The sequence below is a fragment of the Sminthopsis crassicaudata genome, chromosome 6, assembly GCF_048593235.1.
Source record: "Sminthopsis crassicaudata isolate SCR6 chromosome 6, ASM4859323v1, whole genome shotgun sequence".
Classification (NCBI taxonomy): Eukaryota; Metazoa; Chordata; class Mammalia; order Dasyuromorphia; family Dasyuridae; genus Sminthopsis; species Sminthopsis crassicaudata.
Genome location: NC_133622.1, coordinates 195,795,479 through 195,808,532, shown reverse-complemented (window position 1 = coordinate 195,808,532; position 13,054 = coordinate 195,795,479). Strand labels below are relative to the sequence as shown.

At 34.5% G+C, this 13,054-nt stretch overlaps 1 protein-coding gene across 2 annotated transcripts in view; it reads left to right on the top strand.

The window, feature by feature from the left end:
- Positions 1-13,054, top strand: part of SYT9 (synaptotagmin 9) — a 197,866-nt gene that overhangs the window by 44,223 nt on the left and 140,589 nt on the right. For both annotated transcript variants that reach the window (XR_012483168.1, XM_074273231.1), the window contains exon 2: positions 6,588-6,936. Coding sequence is in view for 1 of the 2 variants with exons in the window: in XM_074273231.1 (XP_074129332.1) it covers positions 6,588-6,936 (349 nt within the window). In the remaining variant the exon portion in view is untranslated. The remainder of the gene's footprint in view (positions 1-6,587; positions 6,937-13,054) is intronic.

Genomic DNA, 13,054 nt, shown 5'->3' with positions numbered 1-13,054 from the left:
TTAATTTTTTCCCTATTCACTTGTTTTGTTTTGTTTTTTATCTGAAATCTCTTCTGTTACTTTAAGTAATTTAATTAATACAATATTATAATGGCTTTTATATTTATAGCATTCAAAATAACTGTGACTTCTTCAGTGTGCATTTAAGTCCTACAATATTATGACTTCATCACTTTTTCATCTTACTATATTATTTCATAACATTTTTGCATCCGATGTTTTCATTACATCAAGTTTTTGGTAATGAGTTTTTTTCTGAACTTAGGTTAATTTATAGCTAGACAATCTTTCTGACATACTTAGACCTATGAGTTTTTACTCTACTTACAGATATTTAGAATTCAAGAATATGAGGAACATATTAGAACTTTAATGGAGGAAAAAGAGATATCAAATAGTTCATCTCAGTTTTAATAGGATTAATAATGACATCATCATCAATTTAGGTTAACTCTTTATGATATGCAAAGTATTGTAAATATGTTATTTCTTCACAGTAATCCAGGAAAATAGATACTATCATTATTTCCATTTTTCAAATGTGGAAATTTAGGCTTAAACTAAGTAACTTTTCCAAGTTCACACAGCTAATAATTATCTGAGGCAGCATTTGAATTCAGATTGTCTTGACTCTTAATCTAACATGCTTACCTACTACACCACCTAAAGGTTTATTACTTCAGTTGCAAAAATTCTTGCTCTTTAGAAATTTCTTGGAGGGGGGGAGGGGATAATTTGGAAAAATGAATAAAAAATTAAAAAAATAAATAAAATAAAAAAAAAGAAATTTCTTTTTCTCTGAATTCTTTGAAATCTTTGGATTCTTAAAATTTCACCTCTTCTTTTCAAATAGCATGCTTATATCTACTGAAAAACTGATTTGGGTTTCATGCTTTATACTTTTTAATTTTACATATGTCAACTTCACAGCAAAAAAATTGTCATTTGAATATCAGAAAATGAATATTCGAATCCTGCTTCTGATGTTTAATGATTTTAGACACTTCACATCTCCCTTGCCCCATGTTTCCTCAACTGTAAAATGAGAGGGTTGACCTTCAATATCCCCTCCAATTCTAACCATTCCTGTCTTTTGTATCAAATCACGATAAGAGATACAGTATCTTCTACCAGAAAAAGATGTGGGATTAAAATCAGGGGACCTAGGCTCCAATCTGGGTGATCATGAGCAAATCACTTATTTTCCATGTTTTTTTTCTTCACATAGAAATGGAAATAATAATCATTGCACTTGCCTCATCATTCTGTAGGTACTTTGTTCAAATCATTTGTACAAATTGTATAAATTTGTACAAATGACACAAATAATTCTATTATAAATGTTAACTGTTTCTTGACTGTTTTTCTAAAATAAAATATTTTTCTATGGCATTTCCCCAAAAATCCAGTCAGTCTGAGATCACTTCTTTTTGATCTGTTTTAAAATCTATCACTTTCAAATGCATTGTTTCCAAATATCTTCCCTGTTAGGGTACCATGTGTATGCAGCAGAAGTAATATGGTTAGTAAAGGATTAGAGACTGAGGGCTATAAATAAATCTCAAACCTTTCAGCAGCCAATGCACATCCTCAGGCGAATCACTTTTCTCAGCTGTTGTATCCATTGAGGCAGGTGGGTAGTTCTTGTCACAATATGGTTATAAAATACCTTCCATGAAAAGGTGTTGTTTTAGGCACTCTCCAAATGCTGATTTTAGGCAAAGTAAATAATGACTAGACTTGGATTCATGTGACTGCTTTGGGCACATAGTGGCAAGAGGATCTGTAGGCTGCCTTTCCTTATTCCTTTAAAAAAGCAATCAATACTCACCATCAAGATTCTGCAGCCACAAGCCCATGGCTTTGTGAAGTGTGTTAGGAAATAGATATTTAGACCAAGCCCAGCAGAGTGCTATGTTTACATCAGTATTAAAGCATTAGTCAGGTAAACACTGTGGATTCATAGTAATGATTACTTATCCTTGGACTTAAAATGCCTGTTAATTCTAATAAAACCTAATTATTATTTCGCTAGTTGCCTCATGGGGTTGTTGTGAAGGGACAAAGAAATGACATATGGAAAATCCTTTCTATCAGTAATGCTGCATACGAATATGAAGTGTTATTAGTATTATTCAATCAGGAGAAACAAATAGGAACCATCTATTGCCATGCCAACAGGAATCTGTCTGTGGTCACTAATAGAAATTGTAGCTAGCCAATCAGATGTTTCCTTTACTTTACAATCCATCTTCTGTCTCTGGGTCTTTAGGGACTTGCATGTCCCCACCCTTATACCATGTTTGGAATATACTCCTTCCTCTTTTCTTCCTAAAAAGCATAGTTCAGGAGTCACCTACTATATTAGGCCCTTCCTGCTCCCTCCATACACCTATACTGCAGTTGCTAATATGTTCTACCATTTTTAGTTGCTCCTTATTATTTTTGAAATATCTTAGCTTTGTTGTGTTTCTACCCTAATCCCTATGGATAGTAGTTCCTTGAGGGCAAGGAATATGTTTGGGTTTGGGGCAAATTGTGGGGTTTTCATTTGTACCCTTGCTATTATGAAAATAGCAAATAATTTATAAATTCTCAATGAATTTAATTAAAATATCTCATTTCAAATTCTACAACTATTTATACACATATAAAAATATATAAAATTTAATATGTTTAATTATATAACGTATGTCATTTAGTTACCTATAATTTAATTGTAATTATATATAAAGTACATAATTTGGATGATAATTTGATAATAATAAATATTATCCTATTATATAATTATATAATATTATATGGTTATATTATATAATATATTAACTATGTGATTATATAATTATGTGATATGACTAAGTATACATACATTAATTTACATAAATATATATATATATATAATTTAATTATATGTAGGGATATATATGTGTGTTATGCATATATTATATATATTTGTATGTACATATATACAAATATATCTCAAGGTCATCTGGCAAGAAATCATTGAGACTTGGGTTTGAAAGCATAACGAGTGTTTCCTTTTCCCCAAGATTTGTTCTCTTCACCATAAGATCCAGGCCTGAATTATTTTCCTCATCCCTCTAGATCTCAGAAAGAAGAAAATGAGAGTAAAATCAGGACACTCTTCCTCCCCCTCCCCCAAGCACTTTTGGGAGGAGACTAGTCTTTAGATATTCCTTTCCCAATATATGGACTTCAGCCACGTCATCCTCAACCTCTTGACATTTGGAGCCAGCCCTGTTTCACAATACTCAGAAATAGAGAATCTATCCATTAACCCAAGTGACCATTCCTAAACAATAGGAGTTTGGCTATCTTCCAAGATGGCTGCTTTGCTGCAAAATACAGTAGAACCCAATTGATGCAAAATATAGTAGAACCATTGAGATAGAGCAGTCACATAAAAGTATTTTCCAGATAACTTGAGTTTCTCCTTTTAAGTATTACTTTTTTTTTAATTGAGCCACCTTAGATAGAAATCTTTCTTTAAAATGCTTCTTTGATTTATTAAACAAGATTCTGAATAAAGTCAAATGTGATGACTCTGTATCATTATTATGAACATCAATTACAGTATGGGAATGCTCACAAATATATGGATGTATAAATTTACTCAAAAATAACCTTAGATGACTGATTTTTTTTTCCATTTCTATTTTCCTGGAGCCTAGTTCCCTGCTGGCTTATCAGCTTTCACTTCTTGCAGTCTGTGACTTTGCCTAAAGTGATTCCCTCACTTCCATCCTAATTTCTTAGTACTTTATGTAAAATATGGGCAGGGAAATAAGATAAGCTGTCCTATTAGAATTGTTTGTAAACTAAGGGGCAGTTAGTGAGATTTAAAGGATTCTCCTATAAATTAAAGTACATGACTTGCTGTATGCATCTTAAGATATCCACTTTGGATACTCAGAGATTTTTCTTTGCTTCCTATGTGGTTTTATACAGTATTCTGAGGAGTTTAGATTGATGGATAAGGAAACTCGCAGTGAATGAGGTGTTATTATAGTAGTCAGATCAGGTTGTTGTTGTTTTTGGGGGACCATGACATTAGGGAGGTGATGCTATGACATGCAAATGAATTGGATTTGCGAGAGGGAGGGCACACACACACACACACACACACACACACACACACACCATAATAATGAAAAAGATATGTAAAATGTGAGAGAAAAGAAAGAGGAATATCTTTCCAATTTTATTGGACATAATTTCTCTACTTAGTCCTTAGTCTAAGCTTCAGGGAAAGTTAATTAGGAAATATGGTACAAGAACCTTTTAGTTTTCATTGGATGATTGAATAAGAGGCTCTAATTCAGGATCTTCTTGGTGTAATTCACAAAGGGCTGGTAGTATCCATTATACCTCTGTAGAAAAGATGAACTCCTGAGTCAAGGAAGGACCTGACTTAGTGTCGAGTCATCTGAGCTATGAATACAAAGTCCCAGCAACGAGCCTGTGATAAAGTGAGACTTCAAGCCCCAGCTGGATGGTGGCAAAGGATAAGGCTTCACGTGGTTTCCCAAGCATGGATGGAATCTTTGTCTCCTCTCTCCCTCTTTCCTTCTTTCTCTCTCTCCCTCTCTCCCTCTCTCTGTCTCTCTTTTCCACTTGCCAATATCAGGTTAGTAGGTAGTATCAAGTAAAGATTTTTCTCAGTTGGGAAAGTGGGTGAGCATCTCTCCAAATTCATCTGAAGGTTTGGAGATGAAGATAGGGATCCACCTGGGAAGAAAGGACCTAACCTGGGAAAGTTGTAGGAGAGGAGAATAGTTGTCTATAAAGAAATGAGGAATCAAAAATATAAGCTTAGTACTGGTAAGTCCTGAATGTAAGAAAAGGTTAGAAATGAGGTTAGACAAACAAAGCAAAGCAGAGCTACAGTGAGACAATTGCAGTCCTGAGATCACAAATTTAGAACTGAAAGGTACCCCAAGGTAACCTTATCCAAAAATGAATCTCAGAGCAGTTAAACCACTTAGCTAAGATCACACAGCTAGGGAGGGATAATGCTGGTCCTCAAACCAGGTCATTGGATCTCAGATTCAGGGTACATTCCACCAACCATGTGTCTGGAAGGTACACTGCCAAAAAATTACATACAAACCAGTCCCCTTATCAGCCAGCTCCATTTTCTGGATGCCATAGAAACAGGGTTTGGAAAGGACTCAGGATTTATACAGCCAAACTGATCGGAACACTTAAGAAACAAACCCACACACATAAGCTTAACTTCACAAGGTTTTTAGCTACAGATCTAAAGTAAGATCCCTTTATGGGGTCAGGTTAACTAGAAGGGGGAAAAAAGTAAAGGAAGGAGACAAAGTATGCTACCTAAGGTAGGTGAAGGGAAGGGAACTGGCAGTATCCCTCAGTGTAAGTCCACATGCCAAATCAGCAGACCACTTCTTCAGCCCACCTCGGCCTGCTGTGGATACTCGGGACTTAACCATTTACTTCTCTGCTCTTTTAAACAGAGGAAAGATGGAAATTACCCCGGTTTCTATTGGCTTTTTCCCTAATACCTCCCTAAGCATAGCTTCCATATCCATGTCACAGGTCAGCAGGGTGACAAAAGAAATTGATTGGCTCATTATTCTTCAGTAGACCCAATTCATCTTTTCATCTCAGAGCAGTCGTGAAAGAAATGTTAGCTTCTGAATTAAGTGAACTCAGAAAACCTGCCCACCTTCCTTAATACCGCAGCCAAGCACTTCCCCACAGGCTTCCCATAACCCTTTAACTCTACTGGGCAAAGGGCTTCATTGCTTCCTACAATGAAGGAAATAGAGGTAATTGGTTAAACCTCCAGATCCAGCATAGGTGAGAGAAGAATATGACCCCCCTGGTTATGTTTCCTTTTGTGTGGGTTCAAGTGTTTTCCCATCTTCCAGAAATGAATGCAATTGAAGATGGAGCATATTAATCTGGTAGCTGGGTAACACATGGCCCTGTGGGTTTCCTGATTCCTCTACTGAGGGTCTAAAACAATAGTTTCATATATACATATATATATATATGCGTATATATATAATATATATTATCATTATTATTTATAATTTATATAATATATATTATAATATAATTATAATTTTAGAATATATAATTATATTTTATATTAAATTATGTATGTATAATTTTATATATGTAAATTATATATATATATATATATATATAAAACTATTGTTGCCAACAGACCTTCAGTAGAAGAATATATATATATAGCTTCTGTTGCGTACTTTTCACAGAATAAAACAAATCAATTTCACTCCTTAAGAAAAGACCTCCAGTTGCTAAACTCCCATCCACTTCCTAGGAAATTACTCTGCATTTTCTTTATATATTGCTCATTTATATAGGTTCACTTCATTTCTTCCAAAAGAATGTAAACTCCTTGAAGACAGGGCTTACTTTATGGTGGTTGTTGTTTCTATCTCTGCCCCCACAGACTAACAAAGAGCCTGGCATATAGTTGGTGCATAATAAATGCTTGTTGAAACAATGAATGAACAATGAAGTAGATACTCCATTAATGCTGGTCTTGCGGTTTTCCTCCCTTTTAGACATCTCAGTGAGTTTGCTGTCTCTAGTTGTCACAGCCTGTGGGTTGGCCCTCTTCAGTGTATCTCTATTTGTGTCCTGGAAGCTCTGCTGGGTCCCTTGGAGAGAACGAGGTCTGTTCTCGGGAAGCAAAGACAACCAGGAGCCCCTGAATTACACAGAAACAGAGACCAATGACCCAGAATATAGTGAAGACTATCAGGAGCAGCCCTCGCCCTATCCAGATGCCGCCATGAAGATCAGCCACACTTCTCCTGACATCCCCTTAGCCTCTCAAGCAGAGAACAAGGAGAATTGTGTACATGGGACCCGCATGCAACGGCAAGTGACAGAGCCCACCCCATCTGCCCGGTCAGTAGTGCTGTCTGTCTGTCTGTCTGTCTTCCTGAGGGGGCCACTGGGATCTTCTGGTGGGATGGAGTGTGGGAACTGGGAAAGGGGCAACCATGGAAACAGGAAAGGCAGAACATTCAGTCTGTAGTCCGAGAGACCTCTTATTTGAGAAATGCCTTCCTTAGCAATAATAATATTCATAATCAAAACCTCCACTTTTGTCCATTTCTTTTTTTTTCATTCAACACTTCCTTTAAATAGATTTCTCTGGAGCTGCTAGAAATCATATGCAACGTCTTATCTTTTCTTCTAATTGGATATTTATAGTTGACCTTTGCTTACTCTACTTGGTGATAGGAGTGCACACAGACAGCTAATTTTGAAAGGATCTTCTATCTGTAACTAGTCATTCCTTGTCTTAAGTCATAGAAAATTCATTTTGATGGAATTCTATGTTCTCCGCATCCAATCTTCTGACTTTCCTAAAAGGATGTGTGTGTGATGTACAAGTTTGAGCTATCTAGAGCTTTTTATTTCTTCCGTTCTTTGATCCCACACCTTATTTCTCAATGTCATTTTCATTAATTCTCCTGTGCTCCGGTTTGCAGTGAGATAATTAAATAACAAGGCACATGTTGACTTTGGTTTGGAGAATCTTGTCAAGGTCTTAGAATCTTCATCCTCAACAAAGTATTGTTGGTATAAAAGATGTAATATCATTGTATATATATATATATATACATATATATATTATAAGCACTGTAAGGAAGCATAATTAAGGGTCTTTTGAAGGATTGTGTCTCTATTTGGGTAATGAGGGCCACTTCTGAGCTAACAGACATACATATACCTATTACTGATGTATTATACAAGTTCCTTCATCTAGGGCCATTTCTTTATACATATATATATGTGTATATATATATTTTTAATTTTAAAATTTTTAATTAATTTTATAATTATAACATTTTTGACAGTACATATGCATAGATAATTTCTTTTACAACATTATCCCTTGTACTCCGTTCTGTTCCGAATTTTCCCCTTCTTCCCTCCACCCCCTCCCCTAGATGGCAGGCATTCCCATACATATTAAATAAGTTATCGTACATCCTAGGTACAATATATATGTGCAGAACCAAATTTTGTTGTTGTTGTTGTTGCAAAGGAAGAATTGGATTCGGAAGGTTAAAAATAACCTGAGGAGAAAAACAAAAAATGCTAACAATTTACACTCATTTCCCAGTGTTTCTTCTCTGGGTGTAGCTGATTCTGTCCATTATGGATCAATTAGAATTGTATTAGCTCTTCTCTATGATGAAGATATCCACTTCCATCAGAATACATCCTCATACAGTATTGTTGTTGAAGTGTATAATGATCTCCTAATTCTGCTCATTTCACTCAGCATCAGTTGATGTAAGTCTCTCCAAGCCTCTCTGTATTCCTCCTGTTGGTCATTTCTTATAGAACAATAATATTCCATAACATTCATATACCATAATTTACCCAACCATTCTCCAATTGATGGGCATCCATTCATTTTCCAGTATCTAGACACAACAAAAAGAGCTGCCACAAACATTTTGGCACATACAGGTCCCTTTCCCTTCTTTAGTATTTCCTTGGGATATAAGCCCAATAACAGCAATGCTGGGTCAAAGGGTATGCACAGTTTGATAACTTTTGGGGCATAATTCCAGATTGCTCTCCAGAATGGTTGGATTCTTTCACAACTCCACCAACAATGCATCAGTGACCCAGTTTTCCCACATCCCCTCCAACATTCATCATGATTTGTTCCTGTCATCTTAGCCAATCTGACAGGGGTGTAATGATATCTCAGAGTTGTCTTAATTTGCATTTCTCTGATCAGTAGTGATTTGGAACACTCTTTCATATGAGTGGAAATAGTTTCAATTTCATCATCTGAAAATTGTCTGTTCATATCCTTTGACCATTTATCAATTGGAGAATGGCTCGATTTCTTATAAATTAGAGTCAATTCTGTATATTTTGGAGATGAGGCCTGTATTAGAACCTTTAACTGTAAAAATGTTTTCCCAATTTGTTACTTCCCTTCTAATATTGTTTGCATTAGTTTTGTTTGTACAAAAGCTTTTTAATTTGATGCAATCAAATTTTTCTATTTTGTGATCAATAATGATCTCTAGTTCTCCTTGGGTCACAAATTCTTTCCTCCTCCACAAGTCTGAGAGGTAGAGTATCCTATGTTCCTCTAATTTATTTATGATTTCGTTCTTTATGCCTAAATCATGGACCCATTTTGATTTTATCTTAGTATGTGGTGTTAAGTGTGGGTCCATGCCTAGTTTCTGCCATACTAATTTCCAGTTTTCCCAGCAGTTTTTGTCAAATAATGAGTTCTTATCCCAAAAGTTGGGATCTTTGGGTTTGTCAAACACTAGATTGCTATTTTTATTTACTATCTTGTCCTGTGAACCTAACCTATTCCACTGATCAACTAGTCTATTTCTTAGCCAATACCCAATGGTTTTGGTGACTGTTTTATAATATAGTTCTAGATCAGGTACAGCTAGACCACCTTCATTTAATTTTTTTTCATTACTTCCCTTGAAATTCTCAACCTTTTGTTGTTCCATATGAATTTTGTTATTTTTTTCTAGGTCATTAAAATAGTTTCTTGGGAGTCTGATTGGTATAGCACTAAATAAATAGATTAGGGAGTATTGTCATCTTGATTATATTCACTCGGCCTATCCAAGAGCACTTAATATTTTTCCAATTATTTAAATCTGACTTTATTTTTGTGGCAAGTGTCTTGTAATTCTGCTCATATAATTCCTGACTTTTCTTTGGCACCTAGGGCCATTTCTAAACATATCCTGGTGGTAGAGAGTGAGAGCAGAAAAAGAATAAAATTATTTCAGCTTCCTAAACTTCAATGCATGCATGGGAGACATTTGTTTTTCCTGAAACTAGTCTTTCTTTGTCCAGAAAGGAAATTTTGCTTAAGATTCTGCTATGTCATCACAAGGTGTCAGTTCCAAGTAATTGCATGATTTATTGACCTTGAATATTAAAAGGAGTCAGCTCTGGGCCCAGAAATTTCCATTTCTCATTTCCCATTCGCCATGACACCCAGAAGCCTTTGGCTTCCAAGAACTCTAAATAAAGATTTCAAAAATTGCCAAAGTGGTAACTTTCTAACAGAACCATTTTCACTGAGACATTGGTGTCCTAGCTATGAGAGAGCATGTGAATGGAATGTGTCTGCCTGTTATGTCAATGTCTAGAAGAGGTGTGACAAGCATAAGTTAACACCTACGTAATTATGTCTTTATTGTACTTCTGAGACAAACTGTTAGTGATCACCAGGGAGAATGTTTTTTTTTGTTTGTTTTTTCTTTTTTTTTTAATGAAGTCAACATTCAAAAAATATGTAATTACAAGTTTCTGAAATGGCTCAAATATTTCCCCTGCTTTATAAAGACAGGTTATTTCTCCCTACTATCTTTGGATTATTTTTTTAAAAATGATTTCAGTATAGGGAAAATCTTATCTTATTTGAAAAGTGCCAGAAAATACTTCTATACCTTCAGATAGATTAGATTAGGCAGTATCCACAGCTAACTCCTTGTGGACTAGATGTGTAATTCTTGGCAACAATTCTAGACTTCCACAAACCTGACCTTCTACAACCTGGGTTTCATCTCACACTAGTCCTTTCCAAATGCACCGTGTTCTAATCAAATCAAACACTTCAGTTTTTCCCTTTTTAAAAAAATCATAGCGTTTTATTTTCAAAATATATGCAAAGAGTTTTTAACATTCATCTGGGTAAAACCTTGTGTTCCAAATTTTTCTTCTTCTTTCTTCCCAACCTCTCCTTTAGATAGCAAATAATCTAATATATGATAAACATGTACAATTCATCTATACATATTTCCACATTTATTATGCTGCATAAGAAAAATCAGATTAAAAAGGAAAAAATCAGAAGTACAACAAAAAACAAGCAAACAACAATAAAAAAGATGAAAATAATATATTGGGATCCACATTCAGTACTTCAGATTTTTTTATGCATATGTTGTATTTTCTCCTTTTGGTGACATGTTTTATGCATTTATTTATATATGAAAAACTTTGATCTCCACCTCAATCCTCCCCACTCTTATTCTTCACTATTTAAAATTCTTTTCATCTTACAAAACCCAGCTTAAGTGCTGAATCTTCCAAGAAGGTTTCCCTCAGACATCACATGGAATTTGTTACCTCTCATAAGTTCTTATATTCTCTTTAGTACAACGGTTATTGTAGCATGATTGTGCGTGTATTAAATATTAGCTTTTATTGCTGAATGTATTGAATTTCCTTTCTAAATTATAAGGCAAAAATCATAATAGCTAGAATTTATATAATGTTTTAAGTTTTACAAAGTACTTTACAAGCAATACCTCATTTTATCTTCACAACAACTCTAGGAGTTAGGTGCTAATATTAAGCTCATTTGACAAATGAGGAAATTGAGGCAGACAGAGATTAAGTGATTTGCCCAAAATCACACAGTTGGGAACTAGGTCTTTCTGACTCCATGTCCAGCTGCCTATTATCTATGAAGCTTTTTGAATTATCTTTGCATTTTCCCCTGCTGGAGTATTTTACACAGAGTAGAGATTTAATATGTGACCATTCAGCATTGAACAATTAAAATTTTATAGTTCCAACCTTAACATTTAAATACTTTGCTAATCTCATCAATATGATACACTCCCACTGATACACTTTGCAATGTTTTTATGCCTTCTCATCCTGCATGATTCTTATCCAAGACTACACAGAGATTCTCCAAAGAGGATTCATCCACCATATTGGAAGATTTGTCCTGATTGTTTTATTTTCGAAAACAGTCTTATTGGCTAAGTTCTTTTTAAGGCTAAGCCTACTGAGATACTTTCTCCCTCCTCATGGTAACTTCCCTTTAATGATGTCTTTCTCCTTCCTATAGCTAAATCTGGTTAGTCTTCGAAACTCCTCTGTGGATTTAGCCTGCCAGTCAATGGCATATTCATACCTCATGGCATATTCTTTTAATAGCTTATTTCAAATCCTTGCTAATTCTATTGCTTTCCCCAATCTATCTATTTGCCACTCCTGGCGTCTATTTTATCTCTTCATTTTGCCTGTATCTTCTCTTAATTAAGTATCTTTTGGGAAAAAAGTCTTATTGCCGTGTTTTATTTTTCTATTGATTGCCCCCATTTCATGAGATATCTCTTGTAACAAAGTAAAACATTTAAATAAAAGTGACTATACAATGATTTCTTTGGCAAGTGCATGAGATTTTTGACATCTGTAACAAGACCACTACCATGTCTCTGTTTTTAAAAATTAACAGAAATCCATTTTATTTTCTTACCACCTTTACTTACCATTGAGGAAAAGAAAGAAAGAAAAAATAAATGTCTTATAACAAATATGTATAATCAGGTAAAAACAAATTACCCAATGGCTATTTGAAACTGTATAAAGTTTATATGTATATGATATGTATGTATATATACATAGTGGGCCATCCATTGAAATGGATATGATAATATCGGCATTATACACTGGACATTCACTTGCTCCAATCATGCTCTGCCCCAAACTTATGAATGTTTAAGCCATTTTCTTTGAAATAGTAGTAGATCCATTTAGAAAGCCTCACAGTGACCCGAAGGCTGAAGTGAATCAGCCTACTCTCATTCATAGATTTAGAGATGGAAGGAATGTTTAAGACCTTCTTTTCATATATATATATATATATATATATATATATATATATATATATATATATATATATATATATATATGTATATATATGTATATATATACATATATATGTATATGTATATATACATATGTACATATATGTATATATAAATGTTTATCTGTGAATGAATAAGAATATCTATAAAGTCTATTGATAAGTAGGAGATCCATTTTCTTTTAAGGCTTTATGTAAGACATCCACACATGCAAAGATAGTTTTCAACATTCACCTTTGCAAAACCTTGTGCTCCAAACTTTTCTTCCTCTTCTCCCCCCTCCCCAAGACAGAAAGCAATCTGATACATATTAAATATGTGCAATATTCCCATATTCATCA